This window comes from Notolepis coatsorum (assembly GCF_963971535.1).
Source record: "Notolepis coatsorum genome assembly, chromosome: 5".
In the NCBI taxonomy this organism is placed as follows: domain Eukaryota; kingdom Metazoa; phylum Chordata; class Actinopteri; order Aulopiformes; family Paralepididae; genus Notolepis; species Notolepis coatsorum.
In genome coordinates this window covers 189,265,002-189,292,848 of record NC_140169.1, presented here as the reverse complement: position 1 = coordinate 189,292,848, position 27,847 = coordinate 189,265,002, and the positions used below count along the sequence as shown (strand labels likewise).

The 27,847-nt window shown below is 47.9% G+C and overlaps 1 protein-coding gene across 1 annotated transcript in view; it reads left to right on the top strand.

Annotated features, from left to right (window-relative positions):
• LOC311229102 (radixin) overlaps window positions 1-27,847 on the top strand; it is a 218,209-nt gene that overhangs the window by 135,388 nt on the left and 54,974 nt on the right. Inside the window, exon 3 of the mRNA XM_084315113.1 lies at window positions 15,538-15,633. Coding sequence (XP_084171239.1) covers window positions 15,538-15,633 — 96 coding nt within the window. The remainder of the gene's footprint in view (window positions 1-15,537; window positions 15,634-27,847) is intronic.

The following is a 27,847-nucleotide window of genomic DNA, read 5'->3' as shown; positions in this document are numbered from 1 at the left end:
GATATGATAGACAGTTTGGTTTGTAGCTTATTAGTGCAAAATAAGTATCCTGACATATCTTGCTCCCCTTCATATATTTGCTTGTTGTGGGGGTACTAGAGACATGACCATGATCATGTTTTTATGCACCTGAGTCTCCTGAACACGTAGAGATAAACCCAGAGCTAAACCTAAAAAAGTTATGCGAAAAGTTACCATATAGCTCAGCGTAGGAAGGTCCGGTTGACTCGGGGTCGGAGACTTATTTTGCAAAAACTATGTTTTCGTTAACCACTAATAAGCTACAAAACCAAACTGTCTATCATATCAAAACACAAAAAGAAAATCACATCTAGAATTTGCCCACCCAGATGGTACCAAATCGTTTGTCATGTCATCCCAAAATAAATTTGTTTGAGCAGACCTGTCCTGTGCTGAATCTTTCAGCCGAAGTTAGGCACTTTGTGCCAGTGAAAATAATTTCAGATTTAGGAATATTTTTAGAGTGAGAAATTAAGTTGTATTTAATGTTTAGTTAAGAGAATAGAACCCGCATTCTCATATACTCCAGAATAAACTTTTCATTGACCGTGTTTCCAGCCTCTACTCCTCATGGACCTGACGAAACGTTATAAATTAAAAGTGTATTCTGTAGCATGGAGTGTGCAGGTTCTATTCTCTTTATTGTGAATATTACCTAACCCAGCGGATCACCAGAGACGCTGGCCATTAATGTGCTTAGTTAACTTACCACCAATTCTCTGAAGATGTAAATAGCCTCACTTTAACTGCGCGTGACATTAGCACCGATCTTTGTGAATTGGAGTATTTTTCCAATGAGGCTCATTTCCATAGAAAGGGGCACATGTTCCGCCCATTATTACCTAATTTAAATACCCACAAATAGCACCGACGCACAGAGACGCAATGCTGATGGCAACGCAGTTAGCACGGTATTTCACCCTTTGCACAAGCTTTGTGAATAGCAAGGTGTATTTTGGAGCTATTTGTACAGACATTGCGTCAGAAAAAGCTGCGCAATCCCTTTGTGAATTCGCTGCTGAGTCATTTGCTGAGTGGTTTTCATAACACTGGGGACTTTGAAACGGCTCAGTCCTCACTGTTCAACGTTAAAAGAAAACCTGCGTCATTCATCAGACACAGGTTTTTACTCATTTCCGATTCTGCAACAAGATGGGAGGTCTGACAGCGATGACACCATCCATCATACCATTATGATGTATGTAAGCGACATGAGAGCTCATTGTGTACATGTTCACACTGTCTCTTTTGACTCTCCCATGTGCGTGCGCGCACACACACACAGTCACACACACAGGTCATCCTACACCGAGGCCATCCCCTGACCCCATCCTGACGTGACATCTGACAGAAGAATGGAGCCTCTTTCTCAGTGTTTATCATTCAGACTCACTCAAAGGATGCATGACGTTGGTTATGTTTTTGATATGTGTATGTTGTTCATGGCCAAATACAAAGACAATGGGTTCTTTACATTACATTACATACCTGCATGTATTAACACCGTCCACAATGTATTGATACCATCCACAATGTATTGATACCATCCACGATGTATTAATACCATCCACAATGTATGGACACCATCCACAATGTATTGACACCATCCACTTTCAACCAACGTACTGGACTCTCCACATGCTTAGTTAAAGGTTGCCTTATTAGAACTCTTTAGGTTAGGCCTTTGTAGATACCCCCCTCCCCCCCTCTCTCTCTATCAAGGATTTGAAGTAGCCAAACTTTACACAGTAGCCAAACTTTACACTATAAAAACGAACTGGATATTTGATGATAATAAATATTTCACTTCATTAGCAGACATATTGTAAAATCATTAAGTCTACTATAAGCTATTCTCCTTCTCTCTTGTCTGTGTGTGTGTGTGTGTGTGTGTGTGTGTGTGTGTGTGTGTGTGTGTGTGTGTGTGTGTGTGTGTGTGTGTGTGTGTGTGTGTGTGTGTGTGTGTGTGTGTGTGTGTATACATTTACTATAGGCTACTCTTTTTGACATGGATTAGTCTAATTAGCTTTAATAATCCTGATTCCTGAGCCTATTTATTGTATAATCGTATCTTCTGTGCTGGCACAAGCACTACCATAGTGTGGAGTGGAGAAATAACACACAATACATATAATTCATGGAAATATACTAAAAAGCTATTTATAATCTTTGGCCAGTAAAAAATCTCTCTGGCTGGTAGTTTTTTAAATCAAAATTGTGTTCCCTGTTTTTCAGCATTTAGCTACAGGCATAGTAGATACATTTTATGCAGGGCCGCCTGGGAGAAATGCGAGGCCCTGTGCGAGATTTAACGCGATATAATATAATATATATATATTTTTTTTTATACAGTCAACATATTCTTAAATAATAGCGCTGCCCGAGGCGGGGCATGATACAGTCAACATATAGCAAAAGAGAGAGCGAGAGAGAGCTCCCGTTCTACAGTCAATATACAGTGTACAGAGAGAGAGAGAGAGAGACACATTGGAAAGAAATTGAAATGCTATTTGGCCCTAAACAGAGAGTACACAGTGGCAGAATACCTGAGCACTGTGACTGAAGATCCTTGAGCACAGCCTAGCCATCGAGAAAGGCCGCCATAGGCAGACTGTGTGTGTTAGAAAGAGAGAGAGAGAGAGAGAGAGAGAGAACATGTGTGTTTGTCATGTGTGTGTGTGTTAGAGAGAGACTAGAGCATGTATGAGAGATTCAAAAGGACAAAGATCAACACTTAAATCCAAGAGAGAGAGAGAGAGAGAGAGAGAGAGAGAGAGAGAGAGAGAGAGAGAGAGAGAGACACATTGGAAAGAAATTGAAATGCTATTTGGCCCTAAACAGAGAGTACACAGTGGCAGAATACCTGAGCACTGTGACTGAAGATCCTTGAGCACAGCCTAGCCATCGAGAAAGGCCGCCATAGGCAGACTGTGTGTGTTAGAAAGAGAGAGAGAGAGAGAGAGAGAACATGTGTGTTTGTCATGTGTGTGTGTTAGAGAGAGACTAGAGCATGTATGAGAGATCCAAAAGGACAAAGATCAACACTTAAATCCAACAAGAAGAGGGTCTATACCAGAGAAACCAAAGCAGCAAGGAGCCAATGGCCGACATCAGCTAAATAGGCTAGCCAGGTACTGTGACACCAGGCCACACACAGCTTTGGCCAACGGCCCAACGCTACCCAAGCTACACAAACGACCAAGACATTCACACACAGCACATGTCGTATCTCCAAATGTTGTGAAGTAGCATATGTTTTGCCTGGAAAAAAACATTGTTATTAACAAAACATTCGGGAGGGGAAGGAAGGAAGAGTGGGGTAATGTCATGACATTTTCATTAATCTTACCTGCACAAAAGGAACGCAGGGCGAAAGGCCGCAACACAGGTCTCCACGTTGACGAAAGGCCTCTCGCTGTCGGGACAAATAAGCTATGGCCAGAGCCTTGTCATGGTGCAGGCCCGACTACATCTTCTGTCAAAGATGATGTCGTAGTCAGAGAGTGCCCCCTGCTATTCTCAAGGCTAACTGATAGCATCAAACGAACGTTCCCAGCTGACGCTAAACAGCTAACTGGCTAACAGTTAGCTCAATCAGGCACCTGGCTGTATGTAGCCGCATAGCTTGCTTCTGCGTTAGCTAATGGTTAGCACAAGCTAACAGCTAATTAGCTAACAGCTGATTGAGCTAACTGTTAGCCAGTTAGCTGTTTAGCTTCAGCTGGGAACGTTCGTTTGATGCTTGTACTAACCATTAGCTAACGCAGAAGCAAGCTATGCGGCTACATACAGCCAGGTGCTCTCACCAGGCACACACCGTTAGCTTAGCTACTAGTAGTACTATATTAGCTAGTCGACCAGTTTGGCTCCAGAGAGAGAGAAAGAGAGATAGGTCCACGGCGGGTATATAATCATAGGTTGACTCACCATAACGCAGTATCAATGCGGCGCCAATGGTAAAGTTGGAAGGAGACTTTCTTGGCCCACGGTGTAATTTCTTCTGATCCATGCTGCTTTTGAAAAGACATCCACTCGCCTCGCTCCTCTGAATAGCGCTGAATTAGATCATCCCTGTACCTCGTGTGTCCGAGAAGAGCCCGGAAACACTATCCTAAAATCTGTAGAGCAGCAAAGCCGCAGAAACCGGAACACTGCAGTCTGCAGAGCCGCAGAGGCAGGAACAAGTCAGACACATTCTACAAACGTGTCTAATGTGAAATATATAAGCATATAAGCAAAACTAGATTTTAGGTCTGTGATGAAAAAGGGCCTCGCGGGAAGGGGGGCCTCGCAATTTTTTTTTTTTTTTTTTTTGCGAGGCCCCCCTTCCCGCGAGGCCCTGTGCGATCGCACTGCTCGCACACCCCCTGAGGCGGCCCTGATTGTATGTAATTATAAACAATGTCATAGTAACAGATGGGTGTTATATTATTTCAAGATAATAAAGTAGCTATAATGAGTCAATAGTACAGTAATGGCATGTAGGTTACTCACCCTACTCATGTACAGTAGGCATCCACACTACACAGCACTTACAGACATAAATAAACTCCATGGCTCATCTCCTACTCTGGGTATTCAGTAGGTGGTGTCAAAGAGGCAACTACCGATGTGGCCTAAGGATAGTAGCAAAACATTTTGAAATGTTCAATTGCAAATAGGTTAAATTGTTGTTGCTTTTTTAGATTAATCGACTAATCAATTAAATAATCAACAGATTAATCGATAACAGATTAATCGATAACAAAATAATCGTTAGTTGCAGCCATACATTGGAGGCTGTGTACAGTGTCACCCTGCCTCACTCACCAGATCTCAATGTATCTGCATTGTCATAGCAACCAGCTGTCGGCCGCCGGCTGCATTCAGGCCTCCGCGTGTGAACTGCCATTAGTGTGTGTGTGTGTGTGTGTGTGTGTGTGTGTGTGTGTGTGTGTGTGTGTGTGTGTGTGTGTGTGTGTGTGTGTGTGTGTGTGTGTGTGTGTGTGTGTGTGTGTGTGTGTGTGTGTGTGTGTGTGTGTGTGTGTGTGTGTGTGTGTGTGTGTGTGTGTGTGTGTGTGTGTGTGTGTGTGTGTGTGTGTGTGTGTGTGTGTGTGTGTGTGTGTGTGTGTGTGTGTGTGTGTGTGCGTGCGTGCGTGCGTGCGTGCGTGCGTGCGTGCGTGCGTGCGTGCGTGCGTGCGTGCGTGCGTGCGTGCGTGCGTGCGTGTGTGTGTGCGCATGCGTGCATGCGTAAATTAATAAGTGTTGGGTTTGTGATGAATGAAACAACTGAAAAATAACTTGTCATACAAGATTAGATAGTTGTTCATTCTGTTAATTGTGGAGAAGTCAGACAAATGGCAGATTTGATAATGTTTTTTTGTTTTATTATTATCATTAAAGGTTAACTTGGTGACCCCTATTTCTTACATACCAATGATGTTGATGATCAGTAGAGTATTTTCTCACCACGGCTCTGACTGCTTAGCCTCAAAACCATTGCAAAGCCAATGGGGCCACACTCTGAAGCCTATTCGACAATGCAGTAGGTTTCAGTGTTTATGTGTGGGTCTGTACAGACTCAAGCCTGGCCCCATTGACTTTGCATCAGATTAACATAATTGGGAACTAGGTTGCCTCTGCCTCTAAATTGTTAATCACTTTCAAAAGAAAATGTCTAGATGTGGACACGATTGAGGATTACAAATACCTCGGTGTACACATCGACAATAAACTGAACGGGTCAAAACACGCAGAGGCACTCTACAAGAAGGGCCAGATCCGACTCTACTTCCTCAGAAGGCTGAGATCCTTCAACGTCTGTACAAGGATATTGAGGATGTGCCTTCTTGTACGCTGTGACCTGCTGGGGCAGCGGACTGAGAGCGGGGGACACAAACAAGCTGGATAAGCTGGTCAGGAAGGCCAGTAACGTGGTAGGGGTGGAGCTCGACTCTCTAGTGGTGGTGGCAGAGAGGAGGAGCCTTGCTAAGCTCCATGCCATCAGGGACAACCCCTCCCACACACTATAGTATACACAGACTTGGCTGACAGAAGGAGCACGTTCAGTGCTAGACTACTCCCAAGATGTAGCACTGAACGGCACAGGAAGTCCTTCATTCCGACAGCAACCAGACTTTACAATGCATTACTGTGCTTCACAGTAATGCATTGGGTGACAGTACCATCTTGCACAGTACAATCTTGTACCATGCACCAGTACCATCTTCCTGGACTTTTACTTTTAAAACAACATTGTTCAATATTACACTTAGTGTACACTTACTGTATATTTCTGTATATATTTTTTATCGTATATTTTATATTAGAATGTATATACATAACATAGGAAATGTATATCCCAGACCGTATTTTATTCTTTATTCTTAGGCATATTTTTTATTCTTATTCGTGACTTTGTTTTTGTCTACCTAAATGTTTACTGTTTACTGTGAGCGATTTGTAGTGCCAAATTTCCCTCGGGATGAATAAAGTATTTCTATTCTATCTATTCTATTCTATAATGTCTGTGCAGTGGCAGAGTAGGTTAAACATGGGAAAAGCACGATATTACTGTTCTACTGTAACTTTATATACAAGATCCAGTCACACAATTTTAAGTAAAATCTTTTTTTTGTATCCACTTTTTCTCCCCATTTTCTATTTTTCTCCCATCCCAATTTCGTGTATCCAATTCTTCCCTCCCCTGTCTTGAACGTTGCTAGACTATGCCTCCCACAGGTTGGTTGTAGTGAGGACAGAAGCCTTGCATCACGTGTCCCCTCCGGTACACGAGGAGGCAGCCTGTCGCATCTTTTCACCGCAGCAGCTCGAACTCTCAGTGGCGAGGAGTAACGCGTGGGAGGCTCACGCTGCCCCTGTCACTTCCTGCTTCCGTCACACCGGCGTCACCAAACCGACCTGTAGGAGTCGCTGTCCACAATGTCAAATCCCCACCCACCGGCTTTCCCACCATCTAACACTTGCCAATTGTGTTAGTATGAACGACCGGCCAGCCGGTAGCAACGCCGAGAGCTGGGCTCGAACCCAGCGTATCCTGCGTTAGAGGCGAGCGCCTTGCCCACTGCGCCAATCAGCCGCCCTAATTTTAAATAAAATCTAATATTTTGTTTATATATCAATATGAACTCTTTGGTGGTAATACATAGTAACCATCGTCTCTTCCAAAATGGAGGAAAAATGAGCATTCCAAACATTCTGTGCAAGGCCTCTATTGGTTATCAGGGCTTCTCTGATATCACAATATTATTGTCCGGACACGGAGGGTCGACCCGATACGAGCCACTGAACGAACTCCCCGTTGTTAAAACATGTGTGTGTTATGGTTTGTAACCGACCCCAATCGCACAACACAAGACAGGTATGATGGTTTGCCAAGAAACAGATATTTATTGAACAACAGGGAAATACAGGGAAAAGGGCACTGTCCCTTTAAGGGAGAATCACAAATACAGGAATATAATATGAGGGGAAGGAAAGGTGCCTTTAAGAGGCGGGCAGGAAAGGGAACACTAAGGGAAAGTAAGGGAACGCCTAAGGGAAGGTTAAGGGAACGCCTAGGGACAGAGGAACTAGAGACTAGGTAAACCAGGGACAAGGAGAACTAGGGAGAGAGGACTAGGGACTAGGAGAGCTAGGGAACAGGAGAAACGGGGACTAGGGGAACTAGGGACAAGGAACTAGGTGGAACTAGAAGGGGAGAACTTGGGACCAGGAACTAGGTGGAACTAGAAAGGGGAGAACTAGGGAACAGGAACTAGGTGGAACTAGAAGGGGAGAACTTGGGACCAGGAACTAGGTGGAACTAGAAAGGGGAGAACTAGGGAACAGGAACTAGGTGGAACTAGAAGGGGAGAACTAGGGAACAGGAACTAGGTGGAACTAGAAAGGGGAGAACTAGGGAACAGAGGGGACTGAGGCCCGCGGAGGCGGGCTGGGAAACAGGGAGGAACAGGGAGGACTGGTGGAAATCATCTGGGCCGCTCTGCAGGACAGAGGAGATAGTTAATGCACAAAAGGGGAAAAAACAGAGCAGGTGCAGAACAGTCCAAATAACAAAGTGAACAAAGTAATAATATCTTCGTGTGACAAACACACAGGGGGAGATGTAAAGTCCAAAAATACTATTCTAAGTGAGAACCAAAAACAGAGGCAATACGCTGGGAGAGTGACATCACAATCTAAACTCACCCAGGCGTATGCGTAATGGTACAGGAAACGCAGCGGGAAGGGGGCAAGGGGCATTACGCTGAGTGAGTGACATCACAATCAAAACTCACCCAGGCGTAAGCGTAAAGGGTACAGGGACAGCAGCGGGAACGGGGGCAAGGGCACTACGCTGAGTGAGTGACATCACAATCAAAACTCACCCAGGCGTATGCGTAAAGGTACAGGGACAGCAACGGGGCGAGGGCATCGCCACCGGGTGGCTGGCTGTCCGAGCCGAGGGACAGAGTGCTGGAACAGTGACGGTGACGAGGGCATCGTCCACCGGGTAGCCGCTGTCGGAGCCGAGGAACAGAGTGCTGGAACAGTGGCGGTGACGAGGGCATCGTCCACCGGGTAGCCGCTGTCGGAGCCGAGGAACAGAGTGCGCGCCACACCTTGGTGTGCGCGTCGGAACAGGGAGCTGGAACAGTGGCGGTGGCGAGGATGTCGTCCACCGGGTAGCCACTGTCGGAGCCGAGGAACAGAGTGCGCGCCACACCTTGGTGTGCGCGTCGGAACAGTGGCGGTGGCGAGAGCGTCGTCCACCGGGTAGCCGCTGTCGGAGCCGAGGAACAGAGTGCGCGCCACACCTTGGTGTGCGCGTCGGAACAGAGAGACGCCTCGGGGTGCGTCTGCGAGGAGGAGTGTGCCAAGCTCGAAGGTCTGGAAGATGCGCGTCAGTGCGCTGGTACGGAGGAGCGTGCCAAGCTCGAAGGTCTGGAAGATGCGCGTTGCGCGCTGGTCTGGAGAGCGTGCCAAGCTCGAGCGTCCTTGGAAGATGCGCGTTGCGCGCTGAGGACTGGAGAGCGTGCCAAGCTCGAGGGTCTGGAAGATGCGCGTTGCGCGCTGGTCTGGAGAGCGTGCCAAGCTCGAGCGTCCTTGGAAGATGCGCGCTGCGCGCTGAGGACTGGAGAGCGTCTGCGCTGGTCTGGATGTGCGTCAGGACGAACAGCTGCGCGGGGGTCTGTAGTGGAACGCTGGGGTGCCTCCCGTGGAAGTACAGGGAGCGCAGACCAGTCTCCCCCACAGGCAACGGCGACAGCTGGCGAAGGCTGGAGCAAACATCTCGACGCCGGAGAATGGAACAGAATAGGCAGACAGAGGATCTCCCGAAAGAGTCTAGATGTTTAGAGAATATGACTCGGCAAGTATACAACACGACCCCACGCCAAAACGAGGGGAAGCGCCCTGGTATTTAAAGCCCACAGGGGGACTAATTAGCCTGCCACCACAGGTGCGAGAGATAATAGAATATCAAACAGGTGTGGCCACTAAGGGTAAGGAACGAGAGGGTGGGGGCTAGAGAGAGTGAGTAGGGAATTCCTAACAGTAGGCTTAAAGAAGACAGAGAATAGGGAATTCCTAACAGTAGGCTTAAAGAAGACAGAGAAAAGGTAGTGAGCAGCGGGCAAAACCTCACAGTATCCCCCCCTCCAACGGGAGCCACCCGGCGACCCAAAACAAATACAGACAGAGTGGCAGGGGGCAAAACAAGAGGTACTGGCCAAGCCAGCAGGGGAAGCCAACCACAAGAGTGGGGCTAGCAAAAGAAACAGGGTCGCCGAGGGGTAACTAGGGTAGCAGAGGGGCAACTGGGGGAACTGGTCAAGAGGAACTGGGTCTAGAGAACTAGTCTAGCGAACTGGGCAAGAGAACTGGTCTAGAGAACTGGTTTAGAGAACTAGTCTAGAGGAACTGGTCTAGAGGAACTGGGTCTAGAGAACTGGTTTAGAGAACTGGTCTAGAGAACTGGTCTAGAGGAACTGGTCTAGAGGAAACGAGGGGCAAGCAGGGTAGCTAAGGGGTAACCATGGAAGCACCGGGAAAGGGCTAGCAGAGGGAAGGTTAGCTGCCAGGGCACTGATAGCTACAGGGCCTATGCTAGGTGTACTGCTACATCAACATAGAGGCTGCGCAAGCTGCCGGAGCCAGGCTAGCAGAGGGAAAGGGTAGCTGCCAGGGCACTGATAGCTACAGGGCCTATGCTAGCTGTACTGCTACATCAACATAGAGGCTGCGCTAGCTGCCGGAGCTAGGCTGGCAGACAGGGCTGGACCAGCATGAGAGCACAAGCTAGCTGGAAGGACAGTCCTAGCTGTGTGAGAAAAACTGACCTTGCTAGCTGAAAGGGCAGTCCTAGCAGTGGGATAAACTACACAAAAAAGTGGAGGCCATGCAGAGGGACCGGGTTAGCTGCTTGGGCCTGGCTAGCTACAGGGCCCATGCCAGCTGCAAGGCTGCATTAACATAGAGGCTGTGCTAACAGCCGGGGCCAAGCTAGCAGACCGGGGCTCTGCTGAGGGACTGGGTTAGCCGCCAGGGCATGGCTAGCTACAGGGCCTATGCCAGCAGCAAGGGCTGCATAAACATAGAGGCTGTGCTAGCAGCCGGGGCTAAGCTAGCAGACAGGGGCTCTGCTGAGGGACTGGGTTAGCTGCCAGGGCATGGCTAGCTACAGGGGGGTCAAACAGGGCAAAACGGGAAGCAAAACAGGGGAGCTAACCGGGGAGACTAACAAGCTAAACAGGGGAGTAACAGGCTAACAAGGGAGCTAAACAGGACTAACAGGGAAGCTAAACTGGGCTAACAGGGGAGCTAGAGGGAACAAGAAAAAAAAAGGCAAACTCAACATACACCGTCTGTGCTGGCTGGGGTCGTCGATTTGGGTGGGGTCGTACTGTTATGGTTTGTAACCGACCCCAATCGCACAACACAAGACAGGTATGATGGTTTGCCAAGAAACAGATATTTATTGAACAACAGGGAAATACAGGGAAAAGGGCACTGTCCCTTTAAGGGAGAATCACAAATACAGGAATATAATATGAGGGGAAGGAAAGGTGCCTTTAAGAGGCGGGCAGGAAAGGGAACACTAAGGGAAAGTAAGGGAACGCCTAAGGGAAGGTTAAGGGAACGCCTAGGGACAGAGGAACTAGAGACTAGGTAAACCAGGGACAAGGAGAACTAGGGAGAGAGGACTAGGGACTAGGAGAGCTAGGGAACAGGAGAAACGGGGACTAGGGGAACTAGGGACAAGGAACTAGGTGGAACTAGAAGGGGAGAACTTGGGACCAGGAACTAGGTGGAACTAGAAAGGGGAGAACTAGGGAACAGGAACTAGGTGGAACTAGAAGGGGAGAACTTGGGACCAGGAACTAGGTGGAACTAGAAAGGGGAGAACTAGGGAACAGGAACTAGGTGGAACTAGAAGGGGAGAACTAGGGAACAGGAACTAGGTGGAACTAGAAAGGGGAGAACTAGGGAACAGAGGGGACTGAGGCCCGCGGAGGCGGGCTGGGAAACAGGGAGGAACAGGGAGGACTGGTGGAAATCATCTGGGCCGCTCTGCAGGACAGAGGAGATAGTTAATGCACAAAAGGGGAAAAAACAGAGCAGGTGCAGAACAGTCCAAATAACAAAGTGAACAAAGTAATAATATCTTCGTGTGACAAACACACAGGGGGAGATGTAAAGTCCAAAAATACTATTCTAAGTGAGAACCAAAAACAGAGGCAATACGCTGGGAGAGTGACATCACAATCTAAACTCACCCAGGCGTATGCATAATGGTACAGGAAACGCAGCGGGAAGGGGGCAAGGGGCATTACGCTGAGTGAGTGACATCACAATCAAAACTCACCCAGGCGTAAGCGTAAAGGGTACAGGGACAGCAGCGGGAACGGGGGCAAGGGCACTACGCTGAGTGAGTGACATCACAATCAAAACTCACCCAGGCGTATGCGTAAAGGTACAGGGACAGCAACGGGGCGAGGGCATCGCCACCGGGTGGCTGGCTGTCCGAGCCGAGGGACAGAGTGCTGGAACAGTGGCGGTGACGAGGGCATCGTCCACCGGGTAGCCGCTGTCGGAGCCGAGGAACAGAGTGCTGGAACAGTGGCGGTGACGAGGGCATCGTCCACCGGGTAGCCGCTGTCGGAGCCGAGGAACAGAGTGCGCGCCACACCTTGGTGTGCGCGTCGGAACAGGGAGCTGGAACAGTGGCGGTGGCGAGGATGTCGTCCACCGGGTAGCCACTGTCGGAGCCGAGGAACAGAGTGCGCGCCACACCTTGGTGTGCGCGTCGGAACAGTGGCGGTGGCGAGAGCGTCGTCCACCGGGTAGCCGCTGTCGGAGCCGAGGAACAGAGTGCGCGCCACACCTTGGTGTGCGCGTCGGAACAGAGAGACGCCTCGGGGTGCGTCTGCGAGGAGGAGTGTGCCAAGCTCGAAGGTCTGGAAGATGCGCGTCAGTGCGCTGGTACGGAGGAGCGTGCCAAGCTCGAAGGTCTGGAAGATGCGCGTTGCGCGCTGGTCTGGAGAGCGTGCCAAGCTCGAGCGTCCTTGGAAGATGCGCGTTGCGCGCTGAGGACTGGAGAGCGTGCCAAGCTCGAGGGTCTGGAAGATGCGCGTTGCGCGCTGGTCTGGAGAGCGTGCCAAGCTCGAGCGTCCTTGGAAGATGCGCGTTGCGCGCTGAGGACTGGAGAGCGTCTGCGCTGGTCTGGATGTGCGTCAGGACGAACAGCTGCGCGGGGGTCTGTAGTGGAACGCTGGGGTGCCTCCCGTGGAAGTACAGGGAGCGCAGACCAGTCTCCCCCACAGGCAACGGCGACAGCTGGCGAAGGCTGGAGCAAACATCTCGACGCCGGAGAATGGAACAGAATAGGCAGACAGAGGATCTCCCGAAAGAGTCTAGATGTTTAGAGAATATGACTCGGCAAGTATACAACACGACCCCACGCCAAAACGAGGGGAAGCGCCCTGGTATTTAAAGCCCACAGGGGGACTAATTAGCCTGCCACCACAGGTGCGAGAGATAATAGAATATCAAACAGGTGTGGCCACTAAGGGTAAGGAACGAGAGGGTGGGGGCTAGAGAGAGTGAGTAGGGAATTCCTAACAGTAGGCTTAAAGAAGACAGAGAATAGGGAATTCCTAACAGTAGGCTTAAAGAAGACAGAGAAAAGGTAGTGAGCAGCGGGCAAAACCTCACAGTGTGAGTCTCTCACATATACTGGTCCGGCTTAACTAGGCTTGCCTAGTCTTGTTCACAAAATATGCTTTGGTCTTCAGTAAAAGTGCTAGATTTAAAGAGGCCCTTCTGCATGATTGCATGTATTTGCAAATGGACAGTAACGTGGGAAAGGATGTTTTATTTTGATTAAATGGACCGCAAAACCCTTTGAATATCCACTGAAAAGCATTTCTGTCATCAAAGACCTTGCCCTGCAACACTTAAGCTGAGTGTGTGTTGGAGTTTTTAATGAGTAGATCACACGCCTGGTTGTGCACGGTGAACCTCCACAAGGATAATATGATGATGCACCACAAGGAGGCTTCAGTTGATCCTGGATGTTGTTTCAGCTCAAAGTGCTTCTGGTTCACATCAATGAAGAGAGGCCTGCATTGACACAGAGGCTTACTGAACTAAATATAGTCTGGGAAGGACACACACAGACACACACACACACACACACACACACACACACACACACACACACACACACACACACACACACACACACACACACACACACACACACACACACACACACACGTCTCTGTCCATTGATGAAAGGCTGGAGGGAGTTCAGAAAGCATTTTAATCCAATTAACCGACACAGACTCACAGGTAGGTCTGGTGCTGTAAGGCTGGATGATGCACACAGACACACTCTGGGCTAGATCCAAAAAGAATGGATTGCACGGAGCAAGTTGCACCCTTACTTACAATTCATTATGAATTGAAAATGGGGGACCCTGATGTAAACAAGACAAAAGTCTTTCTCTGGTCTGCATCCCCTTAACAATTGTGTGTATTGAGCCGTACTGTATTGTACCCATTCTGCAATCTGTTAATAAAATGTTCATTCAATCAATCACCGTGCAGATTGATTGATTGAATGAAAGTTTTATTAACAGATTGCAGAATGGGTACAATACAGTACGGCTCAATACACACAATTGTTAAGGGGATGCAGACCAGAGAAAGACTTTCGTCTTGTTTACATCAGGGTCCCCCATTTTCAATTCATAATGAATAGTAAGTAAGGGTGCAACTTGCTCCGTGCAATCCATTCTTTGTGGATCTAGATGCAGAGCTGTCTTTGTGGCAGTGTTGTTCTAATGTTTAGCCACTGGCTCCGTGCCATGTATGTAATTAACCACTATCCTTCCACCCTTCTCTTGCTTCATATCACTCTTCTCTTGCTTCAAAAACAGCACCAAAATCAAATGTTCTCAAACTCACTGGCATATATAGGTCAATAGTATAGTAGTAAACATCTTATCTACAATACATAACTAAATTACTTTCAAAAGATATATTAAGAGATAGCCTGCAAACTTGTCAAGTATGTAACTGTTATCTGTGTATTTCATTTTTACTGGAATGTTAGATTTGATTTTATAATGTGAATTTGTATATTTGTATTCATTTAGAATTTTAGTGTTTTTTTTTAGTTTTTTTTTTAGTTGTACATTTGTATTGTATTTGTTTTGTCCAGGACCCCAGGAAGACTAAAGGCTCTTTCATGTGTCTATAATGGGGATCCTTTAATAAACATAAACATATCACTCATATCACTCTTCTCTTGCTTCTTATCACTCTTCTCTTGCTTCGTATCACTCTCCTCTGTCTCATTCTGATTTCCCGTCTGGTATTTTTTCCAGTGTCTGTGTGTGTTTCTATCAATATGTCCATGGATCTGTTTTGCTCGTGTGTGTGTGTGTGTGTGTGTGTGTGTGTGTGTGTGTGTGTGTGTGTGTGTGTGTGTGTGTGTGTGTGTGTGTGTGTGTGTGTGTGTGTGTGTGTGTGTGTGTGTGTGTGTGTGTGTGTGTGTGTGTGTGTGTGTGTGTGTGTGTGTGTGTGTGTGTGTGTGTGTGTGTGTGTGTGTGTGTGTGTGTGTGTGTGTGTGTGTGTGTGTGGTGCGTGTGTGCGTGCGCGTGTGTGCTCATGTTTGCTTTTGTTTGCCTGTGCATGTATAAACAGCGACTGTGACAAGTCTCCAGACATGATCAATACAAGCAAGGCTGTTCAGATGATTGACTCATTGGCTCAGACACCTGCAGATCAATAGTGTACAGTATTGTATACTGCTGTGTTGAGATGGATGTATTAATGTTGTGGTTACACTAACAGTACTGTATGTATACTGCTGTGTTGAGATGGATGTATTAATGTTGTGGTTTACACTAACAGTACTGTATACTGCTGTGTTGAGATGGATGTATTAATGTTGTGGTTTACACTAACAGTACTGTATGTATACTGCTGTGTTGAGATTAATGTATTGTAATGTTGTGGTTACAGGTGGTGAAGACGGTTGGTCTCAGGGAGGTCTGGTTCTTTGGCCTGCAGTACACAGACAGTAAAGGATACACCACCTGGCTAAAACTCAATAAGAAGGTAAGATATCTTCTGCATTTTTCTATATTTTCACTTAAGGCGAGACACTGCAGGTGAATAGTCAAATATACTTTTTTTGTTGATTTTGAGATTTTGTTATATTTTGCTTCCTAAACATGTCTTCTATGAAACTAGTGACAATAAAACGTCAATAACACACATTTAGTTGTTTGTTTTACATCATTTTGCCTTATTGCATCCATAAATGTGCACATATTTAATGGGGAAGTGCCTCATTTGCATATATAAACATACATTTCAGAAAACTTGCAATATATTTTTTCTTAGTTTATATGTACATAACAAATTGGGAAAGTTTCATAGTGATATCTATTCAAATATGTGTTGCCTATTAGGGGGTACTACACTGTACTACACTGTTTGTAGCCTGTGTGTAGTTCTGTTCAGTTCAATAACATCATTATTATTATTATTATTATTCAGTTATCAGGCATGTGTTTAGGTTGTCTATTACTAATGGTTTGATTAGGTATTGTGTTTGTAAATATCTGTTTAAAAAAAAAAGTATGGCATTTTACAATACAGAACTTTGAAGGCGTTTTCCCAAAAATGAGTTTTAAGAGTTTTTCCTCATACTCTGAGCCAGAAATCTCCACTTCAGTAGCACTCACATACACCAAACCTTCCAGTTCTATTCATATCTATGTTCTGAAGGTATTTACAGAAGGGTTTGTTGATATCGCATTCATACCCTGATTTATATCACATTTTATTCCTAAAAACATGGCGAAATATGGAATTTTACCATAAAAATTGACTGAATGGAGTATTTTCTGATTTATGGAGTGATAAAAAGAGATATCCAAAATCCCCTCTGTAATAACCTTTGGCTCTAATATGTCAACAAAATGAAACTATAATTTTGAAAATGGCTTTATCCAATGTTCAGATTTCTGTCCTGGAATTATATGCAAATTAGTGCATATTTAAGTAGATCATGCCTCATTTGCATATTTAAACATACAATTTCAGAAAACTTGTAATACAAAAAAGTCTTGTCTTAATATAAGTAATCAACTGGGGAAGTTTCATTGTGATATCTATTAGTAAATTTTTTTACCCTATTCACCTGCAGTGTCTCCCCTTAAAGGGGACATATTCGTCTTTGTATGGAATTGGCAGTCAGAAATGTTATCTAAGTGCTGTTTGGTCAGGGATTGAAGTCTAAACAAACTGAATTGTTGCCGTTTGTGATGGCATAGAAGGATGAACTAGCTTTGATTAATCAATTAGCTGTGCTTTTCTGCACCAAAAACACTGCCTAGCTAATCTACTACCCAGTCTGCAAAGGTGTTCTAACTAGGGGTGCACCGATGTATCGGTCGGGTATCGGTATCGGCCGATAAGTGCCTTGTTGACTGCAATCGGCCTATCGGCCGATAAGCTCGGATGTGCCGATGGCAGTAGCCGATAAATATCCATCAATTTGTGTAGCGTCAAAAGACAAAAAAAGGTTCACTCGCGACCTGCACAACGCCGTCCCCAGTCCCCCCCACACACACATACACACAAGCTACTGCATCAAAGTTATGATTAACAAGGCATTCGTTTTGTGGCATTAACGTTATATAGTTAGTGTTACACGTTCAATAACATCAGCATATTATTTACCCGAACGTAGCAAGCATTCATACTAGCTCAGTTCCTTCCTTTGCTCATAGAGCCCTGAGTTTTACCCATTCTGCAATCTGTTAATAAAGTTTTCAATCAGACACATGTATAGAAAGGCTTTGTTTTATTATAACATTAGTTGCAGTAAAATCATTATGCCTCGTTTAAGTCATCCTGCGGAGCTTAAAGCTAAACGTCGGCCGCGCCGCCGTTGTTGTTGTTGTAGAAAAGCTCTCGTCAAACGCCGTTGTGCAGGTTGCGAGTGAACTTTTTTTTGTCTTTTGACGCTACACACTTATCGGCCGATACCGATAAGTGCCTTGTTGACTGCAATCGGCCTATCGGCCGATAAGCTCGAATGTGCCGATGGCAGTAGCCGATAAATATCCATCAATTTGTGTAGCGTCAAAAGACAAAAAAAGTTCACTCGTGTTAGATCCTGATCAATCTGGCCAGTATCACGTCTTCTTGTGTTATCCTCTCTCCATCCAATTCCTCTGCGTTGTGTAATTTGAATGGTCCTGACGTCTCAGATACTGGCTGGATATAATCCGTATCTCTCCCCGTTAGTACGATCCGCAAACCATACTAATTCTCCACCTCCGTAAGAATTCGACACTTCGACACAGCGTAATACCTTATGAGGAAAAGCGTTGTTTATTGATATAAACAGAAACCTCAGCTCAGATGTTAACAGATTGTATTGTCCTTGAAGAGTCTATTATAATGATCTTTCGGTGTGTTCAGTCTATTGTCCTTTTACTATTCAGTCCACTGGTGGTCAGGCCTGGTCTTTAGCCTAACCCTCCTCGCGTTAGCCGAAGCTAATGATGATGTGGCATCCCCCCCCCCCCTCTCTCTATGAGAGGAGAGAGTCTCTTGGTCTCTTCCCTCCTGTGGGATTCGTTTCTTTGGTCTGCCTCACACCTGGAAACACTGTTCGACTTATAGATCTTCGTCATAGCAACGATAGCCCCGCCCCTCTTCTGGTTGTCATGCGACGCGCTGTCATGACAACCGCGTTTAACCTTTACACACATTTCAAAACGTTTCGTTCACTGTCAAAACCTCCATCGCGCTCTGCCTCTGTGTCCACGCTATCTTTGTTGTGTCTTCGATCGGAATTCAAAAGAAACACCCTCCTAACGCGGCCTGTGCCTGTGAAACCGCTTCTTCTATCGTCGTCTTCTAAGCCAAGCACATTTCGACCTCTCTGACCTGGCACCTTTAGATGCTACCATCTCCCCCCAATCTATACATCACATACATTGAATAAACCCCGTTTTCTCTCACTCGCGACCTGCACAACGCCGTCCCCAGTCCCCCACACACACACACACACACAAGCTACTGCATCAAAGTTACTACTTATGATTAACAAGGCATTCGTTTTGTGGCATTAACGTTATATAGTTAGTGTTACACGTTCAATAACATCAGCATATTATTTACCCGAACGTAGCAAGCGTTCATACTAGCACAGTTCCTTCCTTTGCTCATAGAGCCCTGAGTTTTACCCATTCTGCAATCTGTTAATAAAGTTTTCAATCAGACACATGTATAGAAAGGCTTTGTTTTATTATAACATTAGTTGCAGTAAAATCATTATGCCTCGTTTAAGTCATCCTGCGGAGCTAAACGCTAAACGTCGGCCGCGTCGCCGTTGTTGTTGTTGTAGAAAAACTCTCGTCAAACGGCGTTGTGCAGGTCGCAAGTGAACTTTTTTTTGTCTTTTGACGCTACACACTTATCGGCCGATACCGATAAGTGCCTTGTTGACTGCAATCGGCCTATCGGCCGATAAGCTCGAATGTGCCGATGGCAGTAGCCGATAAATATCCATCAATTTGTGTAGCGTCAAAAGACAAAAAAAAGTTCACTCGCGACCTGCACAACGCCGTCCCCAGTCCCCCCCCACACACACACACACACAAGCTACTGCATCAAAGTTACTACTTATGATTAACAAGGCATTCGTTTTGTGGCATTAACGTTATATAGTTAGTGTTACACGTTCAATAACATCAGCATATTATTTACCCGAACGTAGCAAGCGTTCATACTAGCTCAGTTCCTTCCTTTGCTCATAGAGCCCTGAGTTTTACCCATTCTGCAATCTGTTAATAAAGTTTTCAATCAGACACATGTATAGAAAGGCTTTGTTTTATTATAACATTAGTTGCAGTAAAATCATTATGCCTCGTTTAGGTCATCCTGCGGAGCTAAAAGCTAAACGTCGGCCGCGCCGCCGTTGTTGTTGTTGTAGAAAAGCTCTCGTCAAAATCAATGGCGGACAAAAGCGGAAGTAAAAAATGTATACGCGCTTGCCGATTGGTGGTAACAGCAGAGGCGGGTGCAAGCGGTGTGTGACGTAATTGGCAGAATCGACTGTCAATCAAAATTTCATTGGTTGAGACAATAGTATCCAGCTGCAGCCCAGCCGGTAGACCATACTGGGAGAACTAGTATCTAGCTGCAGCCCTGCAGAACATACTGGGAGAGAGATAGTGCTATTTCTTGATTGTAACTGAGGGGTACAATTCCCTGACTGTATTGATAAGTATGGTATCATTAAACCACTACCGCTTTATGTACTTTAACTACTGGCCACACAGTACATGATATAGATATGATGAACACTTTCCCACCTGATGAAACCAAGTCCACACAAATGTATCCGTCGAATCTTTAATATATAGCAAAGGGTATATACAACGTTCACGTAATGACATTTATGATTTGAATGCACTTGTAAGGCAAATGAGTATTCGTAGGCAAATCAACATTGAATGTCCAATCTCTGGTTACGCAGGAAGCAAGTATACAACCTGGTTCTTTAGGGAACTATAGCGATGGTACTTAATGATTATAGCTGGATACACTAAAGGGGGTCCCGCTGGTTGTAAGTCAGTAGGGGGGGGGGGTTAGGAGAGCCGCTGGCGATATCCCATCTGGCCAACGATTTCTTGGGAGAATTCAGAGTGCTGAACACGGTGCCCACAGAACCTTGGTCCACAGATGAATACAGTTGGGCCCTCTTGTAGACGGTAGCTGCCGGTCCACAACGAAGAGACGTGAGGCGACCTCACTCGGGTTAGAGCGCCGTCTCACCTGGACTCCTCTCGGGGGTAGTTCCAACACTTACCAGTGTTGGCTGTTATCCATGGCATAATCAAAGCACCCAAAGCAAGTAGATAATCCAAGCCGTGTAGGACTCGCCGTCGTCCGGGTAAGGTAATCCAATGTGCAGGTCCACTCGTCCTTGCCCAGAACTCCTCGGATGAAAGCACCACACGTGGTCTGCCCAGCCTGGTTAAGACTCTAGATAACGCGAGGAAAACGATGGGGGTACTGCTCACTTTATAACTCTAACCGAACGATGCACCATACATAATAGACCACTCGACGGTATAGTGCCAAACTATGAGAATTCAACTATTAATCCACACGATGTCTCAATGCCATTCTGAGGCCAAGTTGACCATACTGCACCACACGTGTATCGTGGGTGAGGCGTAACGTCTTGCCACTAGGTTGGAGGGTAAAGAACTAAGGGCTAAGGGAAGTTCTACTTTACTTGCGCCATATATATATGCGCTGTGAACAAATAGTACCATTCGTATTTCGGCAGACGTATTCCTACGCGGAACCGGGGCTAGTAACGACATGTTCGTCGGCACGATTGAACTTGAACCAAGGGGCTTGGCTGCTGGCGCCAAGTTCTTGTCCAATGAGAGAATGAAACTATTATGGGCTGTTAGTAGACCAAAGGGATATTCAGTGTATATGTACAAGGAATATACAAGGGATATCAAACGATATACAAATACTATTAAATATATATCCATAAATAAATATATATATTCGGTTTAATCTGATCCTTCACAACAGCCGCCCCCTAATTAGTCCCACCTAATTAGCTAAGCAGAGACAGATTGACCGCACTGTCTACCACTCAAGGTCCGCTGTAAGGGTCAGTCAACTCACAAAGTCATGGGGTCATGGTCGTCATCGATAGTGTCTGGGAGTCTGGGCAGTTCTATTAGCCTCGCCACGGGTCGTGTGTAAGTTCGCCCTTGGACGAGCACCTCAGCTGCTCGGACCTTGCCATCGGCACTGGTGATCACTTTGCTTACGCGGCCAGCCGGCCACATAGCTCTGGGTAGTGACTGGTCGATAATCATGACGACTGTTCCTTCTGTCAAATTGTCTCTCTCTTTTACCCACTTCTGGCGGGTCTGTAGAGACGGTAGGTAGTGGAGTAGAAAGCTGTTCCAAAACTTGTCAGCTAGTACTTGACTGTACCTCCACATTCTTCGGCCGTTCGCTTCTTCAGGCCTGTACATTGTCTGGGGTAGCGTGGGGTCCAGCCGCCCCATCAAGAGTGTGTTGGGGGTGACTGGGTCGACATCTGCTATATCACTGGAGACGTAGCCGAGGGGCTTGGAGTTCAATACTCCCTCGATCTCCGTGAGGACTGTCATTAGGACTTCTTCCGCCACAGTCTGGGCCCCAAGCACGGCGTACAGGGCTGTCTTTATAGAACGTACTTCTCGTTCCCAGGTTCCACCGAAGTGGGGTGCGTTCGGGGGATTAAACTGGAAGTCAATCTGGGATGGAGCGAGGTGGGTCTTAAGTTCTGGGCCCATAGCTTGGAAGCTCTCTCTCAGCTCTCTTTCTCCGCCTTTGAAGTTTGTCCCGTGATCAGACAACAATGTAGACGGTTTTCCTTTCCGTGATGTGAATCTTCGGAAGGCCATAAGGAATGAGTCTGTGCTCATGGTTGGAAGGAGTTCGATATGTATCGCTCTGGTGGTCATGCATTTGAATACAATACCCCACCGCTTCTCGGTTCCTCTTCCTTTCTTTATATACAACGGGCCAAAACAGTCCATGCCTGTGGAGTGGAATGGCTTGTCGCCGAGTCGGAGGCGACAGGGAGGTAGGTCTGCCATCCGGGGTATGCTGGGCTGCGCGCGCCACTTTCGGCAGTCTAGACAGGTTCGCTGGAAGCGTCGCAACGCTTCTCTTCTTTGAAGTATCCAATAGCGACGTCTGATCTCCGCGAAGACTCTCTCTGCTCCTGCGTGGTGCACATCCTCGTCGTATTTCTTTATGATCAGCTCTGTGACCTTGTGTCGGCTGTTCAAGACTATCGGGTACTTAACGTCATCCGGTAGATCGGGGGCTCTCCGCAGACGACCACCCACTCTGATGAGATTATGGGCGTCACTCTCGGGTGCCAGGTGGAGCAGTCTGCTGTCTGATGGGACGGGCTTTCCTCCCTGTAGACAGTCTAGCTCGTCGGGGAACGAGTCTCTCTGGGCTCGTTGTAGTAGAAGAAGTTCTGCTTCTTCGTAGTCAGCTGCTGAAATGTCGGCAGTGGGCTGAATCTCTGGGTGGTGCCACAGAAATGTCTTTAGTTGCGCACTCTGTAGGGTGAGGCAGTCATCTATGTTGGGGTCTGTGGAGGCGACTGTGCTCAGTCCACAGAACATAGGTTTCTTGTTCTCAGCCTCCTCTTTACTCGCCTCCCGTGGGGTGGGCGTAGGCCACTCTCCTTCCGGGAGCTTGAGGAACTCTGGTCCGTCACTGTAGATGTTGTGACGGGTGAGGTCATCTAGGGACATTCCCCGGGTGATGACGTCAGCTGGGTTGTGTTTGGTGTCCACATACCGCCAGCTCGCTGCTTCTGTTAACTCTTGAATCTCTGTGACTCTGACTCCCACGAAGACCTTGTATCTGCATGAATCAGACTTGATCCATGTGAGTACTGTCGTAGAGTCTGACCACAAGATTGTTCTTTGCACCGGGATGGTGAGTTCACGTTGGATTAACGTGGCTAGATGCGCTCCTGCTAGGGCTGCGCAGAGCTCTAGACGCGGGATAGATTGTTGCTTTCGTGGGGCTATTCTTGAGCGAGCCAGGATGAAAGCGGTGTGTATCTCTCCTCCCTTCTCTTGGGCACGCAAGTAGGCCACAGATCCATAGGCTACTTCGGAGGCGTCACTGAAGATGTGTAGATCCATCTTGCATGTCTCTGGCCTCACTGTGGGTGGGAAGTAGCTGCGGCGTATATTGACGCCTGGGAGTGAGCGGAGTTCCGTCTCCCACTCTCTCCATGTGGAGGCAAGGGGTGCGGGTATTGGGTCGTCCCAGCCCTGGTCCTTGTCCCATAGTGCTCGTACAATCATCTTTGCCCTGGTGGTGTAAGGTAGAATACATCCCAACGGGTCATATTGTCTGGCGAGTGTTCTGTACACACTCCGTCTGGTGGTCGGTATCGCCGTCGACCTTCCCTGCTCCGTGGTCAGGGGTTTGTGTCTATAGTGGAGCGAGTCTGTTTTGAAGCGCCAGACTAGTCCTAGTGTCATTTCTTGGGCTTCTCCTGGGATTGTCGCCATCCAGGTCTCGCTGCTGGCAGCCTTGTCCGCGGGGGAGAGGCTGTGCAATACGTGCGGGTCGCTGCTGGCCCACTGCCTTAGATCAAAGCCGCCTTTGATCAGGGAGGCGCGTAGCTTGAGTAGGAGAGCCTCGGCTTCTTCTTGAGTCGAAACGCTTTGTAAACAGTTGTCCACGTAGAAACTGTTCTTCACACTGTGTCGGACCTCTTCATCTGCTGCTGGGTCCTCTGCGACGTGTTTCTGTAGTGCAAATGTAGCACAGCACGGGCTGCATGTGGTTCCGAAGGGGAGGACTTCCCACTGGTAGATGGCTGGGTACTCATCTCCGATCCTCTCTCTCCATAGGAACCGCAGCAGGGGCTTGTCCTCCTCCACTAGTCTCACCTGCAGGAACATCCCTTTGATATCCCCGCTGATAGCCACCTTGTCCTGGCGGAAGCGTAGTAGCACGCCTAGTAGAGAGGGGCAGAGTGTGGGGCCGGGCAAGAGCTCTTTATTCAGATTTTGGGATCCGATCTGGTAGCTGCAGTTAAACACAATGCGATCCTTGCCGTTGTGGTGGACCTTGTGGTGCGGCACGTACCATGATTCGGTCGTCTGATCGGCCTCTTTAATGTCAATCTTCATTACGTGTCTCGCTGTGATTAGCTTCTCAATCTCAGCGCGGTACACACTCTCTTGAGCGGGGTCTTTGGCTAGGCGCCGCTCTGTGTTCAATAGATACCGCTCCGTAGCTTCTTTCGTGGCGTGAAAGGTGGGCATTCCCTCTCGCCTCAGGAGTGGAGTTGCGTATCTCATCACTCCGCCGACTGTGACTCTCTTTGTCCCTTGCTCGAGGAGGTTTATGGCGTAAATGTCTTCTTTAGAACGAATGTCTTTCTTTTCGTTCTTAAAGGGCATTGTCTCTAGTGTCCATAGCCTCTCGACATGCTGCAGGAGAGTGGTGTCTTCTTCTGTCACTCTGGAGTGGAGGCAGCTAGTGGCTGCTGTTCGGTTGAGAGATTTAGCGAGGGGGCCTTGTAGTGTCCATCCTAGGCGGGTCTCGACTGCTGCAGGACAGCCTCTGGGTCCTGTATGGACCCGGTCTATCGGGACTATGAGGTCTGCATGGTCGGAGCCTATCAGCAGGGTCGGGGTGGCGCCGTCTATGAGCGGGATAGGTAGTTGACGCAGGTGCACATATTTATCCATCAGCTTGGCGATGGGGTAGGTGTACTGTGATAGTCCTATTTCTTGGCTGGTGAAAGCATTTGTAATCCTATACCGTCGCTCTGGCTGCCCGCTTGCTGCGATAGTGAAGGAGACATTCTCGCCTTTTATCGTCTTTAAATCTCTTCTTATTGTCCGAATCGTCATTTGGTTCTCGCTCCCCCGCAGTCCCAGCTGGGCCGCAGCGGACGCGAGCAGAAGGGTCTTCTCTGACCCGTCATCAAGGACGGCGTAAGTGTCCATAACTTTATCTTGGTAGCTCAATGTTACACGGACTACCTTTAAGAGCACTTGGGCGCCGCTGCTGCTGGCGGGGTCAATGTACATGACACTTGCCTTGGTGCTGCTCGATGGTGCAGGTGCAGGCTTTCTTCTGTTACTGTCGTGTAGGACATCTAGGTGGGCTCCGTCACACCGACTGCACCTCTTCTTTAGGCGGCACTCGGCTGCCATGTGACTGCGCGCACATCGATAACAGCGCCTGTTGGACTTTATCCATTGACTCACTTCTTCTGCATTCATCTTTGTGAACAGGTCACATTGTGACAGCCAGTGTTCCTTCTCGCAGTACGGGCACACCATCTTCCACTTCTCTTTTCTCGAGGGGGTACTGTGGTTCTTACTGCTCGGTACTGATTCTGATTGGTGCATGACAGTCACTGATCTTCTTCCATCGTTTATTCTCCTGGGTCCCTCTCTGGAGCTTGGTGTGCTCCGCACGAACGTATCCAGTCGTAAGCTGCTGACTTCTCTCGCCAGGAAGTCGGCTAGATCGAGGAGGGATGGTTCTGGACCGTTAGGATCACGGTGGTCTCTCTGCCGCCTAAAGCGCTCTTGTCTGGCGGGTGGCAGCTTCTCTAAAATCCTCTCGACGTTAGAGTTGGCGTATAGCTCGTGCATACCCTTTTCTCGTTGCGCTCCCAGCATCCCTACCAGGGACTGCACTTTTATAGACAGGTCGTCTAATGAGCGATTGTCTGTTGCTGGGGGTAGGCGGTCAATATGCCTTATCTCTTGGATTACGTAATCCCATATACGTCCATATCTCTGGTCCAGCGCTGCTAGAGCCGCGGTGTATGGGGTCGTAGAGGTGGCATAGGCTAGCGCTATATTGTGCGCTCGGGGTACTTTCAGGTGCTTCAGTAATATTGCATACTTGTGACGTTCATCAACGACATCCACCATCATTGTCTCTAAGCACATTCGGAGCTCCGTGTACTGTGCCCGATTCTCATGGGTGAAGTCTGGGATGGTCGGTGTGGCAATGTATGACGCCGTGGATGGCTGATACATCGGCGAGCGTTGGGGGAGAGGCCTCCTAGGCGAGTCTCCTCTTGCGCCTCTCTGTGGGCTGGTACCGGCAGGGTACCATGGCCCGCTGGTCCAGGTGCTATTCCTCGGGGCTGGTCGTGCGTCGTGCTCACCCGTGAATAGAGTCGGGGGTCTGTAGCGCAGCGCCGCGGGGGTATGGCCTGAACTGTACTGGACCTTCTGGTCCGGTGGAGTACTGTGCTGTCGTCGGGCTTGGTTCTCCTCCTCTCCCTCTTCTTCTTCTATCAGGTCCTCTAGATCCTGTAGTCGTTTATTTAGCTTCTCCGCAGTGTATGCTGCTCCTTCCTTGTAGCTGGGTCTCGCTTGGACCGGTCGGGGAAGGGGGTCTGCGGGGGGTATAGGCTTGGTCTGTTGGTCAAGTTCAGGGTCGCTTGTTCGGTTAGGAGACGCTGCCCTTGACTGTTGTCTCGACGAGTTCCTTGAACCCCTGGCGGAGGGAGAGGGTGTTGCCTTGAGGATCAGCTGCTCCATTAGTTGCGCTTGTAGCTTGTCGCGCTCGGCTTGTAGTCTGTCGCGCTCGGTTTCGCGCTGGATGAGAGCGAGGTCGCGCTCTGCTTCTCTTTGGGCACCGGCAGCGGCACGCTGGGTGTCTGCTCGGTCTCTTGCCATATTCTCTTCCGTCTGAAGGCGTCTCATCTCCAGGCGTATGCGCTCTTCTTCGCTCCGTTGCTGTGTCTGGAGTCGATCGCGTTCACCCTGAAGTCGATCGCGTTCACCCTGGAGTCGATCGCGTTCGGTAGAGGCTGTCAGGCTGACGAGGAACGCCTGTGATAGCATCCTCTCCGCTTCGCTGGGGGAAGACGGTTGTAGAGGTGAGCCGCTCCTGGCGGTACTCGTTGGGGAGTCCTGGAGCTCTATTTCCTCTGCGCTCTCCTCCTCTTCTTCCGTGCAGAGTTCTCTCTCTGTAGGGTTGTCTTCCTCCCGGGGCTGGTCGGGGACTACTTCTTCGGTATTGGCGGGGGGTAAAGGCATGTCAGCTCCCTCCTGGTCCCCACCGTGAGCTTGGTCAGTTACATTAGAACCCACTAGGGCCTCTGTGGTCGGGGTAACCTGGTCGTTAAGGTCAGACATAATTTTACTTTCTACTTTTACCGCGTTTACCGTTTGTAGAAGGCTAGGTAGTTGACTGACAGCGTAATCCTCTAAGTACGGAGGTGGCTGTCGTCTGCGCCGCGGGCGTTCTACGTTAGGAGGACCGTTTCGTGGAGTGTTCATCATAGGCCATTTCAATATTAATAACACTATATTAATATTACACTAGTTACCCTCCGGCTCGAAGGACCAATTGTAACTGAGGGGTACAATTCCCTGACTGTATTGATAAGTATGGTATCATTAAACCACTACCGCTTTATGTACTTTAACTACTGGCCACACAGTACATGATATAGATATGATGAACACTTTCCCACCTGATGAAACCAAGTCCACACAAATGTATCCGTCGAATCTTTAATATATAGCAAAGGGTATATACAACGTTCACGTAATGACATTTATGATTTGAATGCACTTGTAAGGCAAATGAGTATTCGTAGGCAAATCAACATTGAATGTCCAATCTCTGGTTACGCAGGAAGCAAGTATACAACCTGGTTCTTTAGGGAACTATAGCGATGGTACTTAATGATTATAGC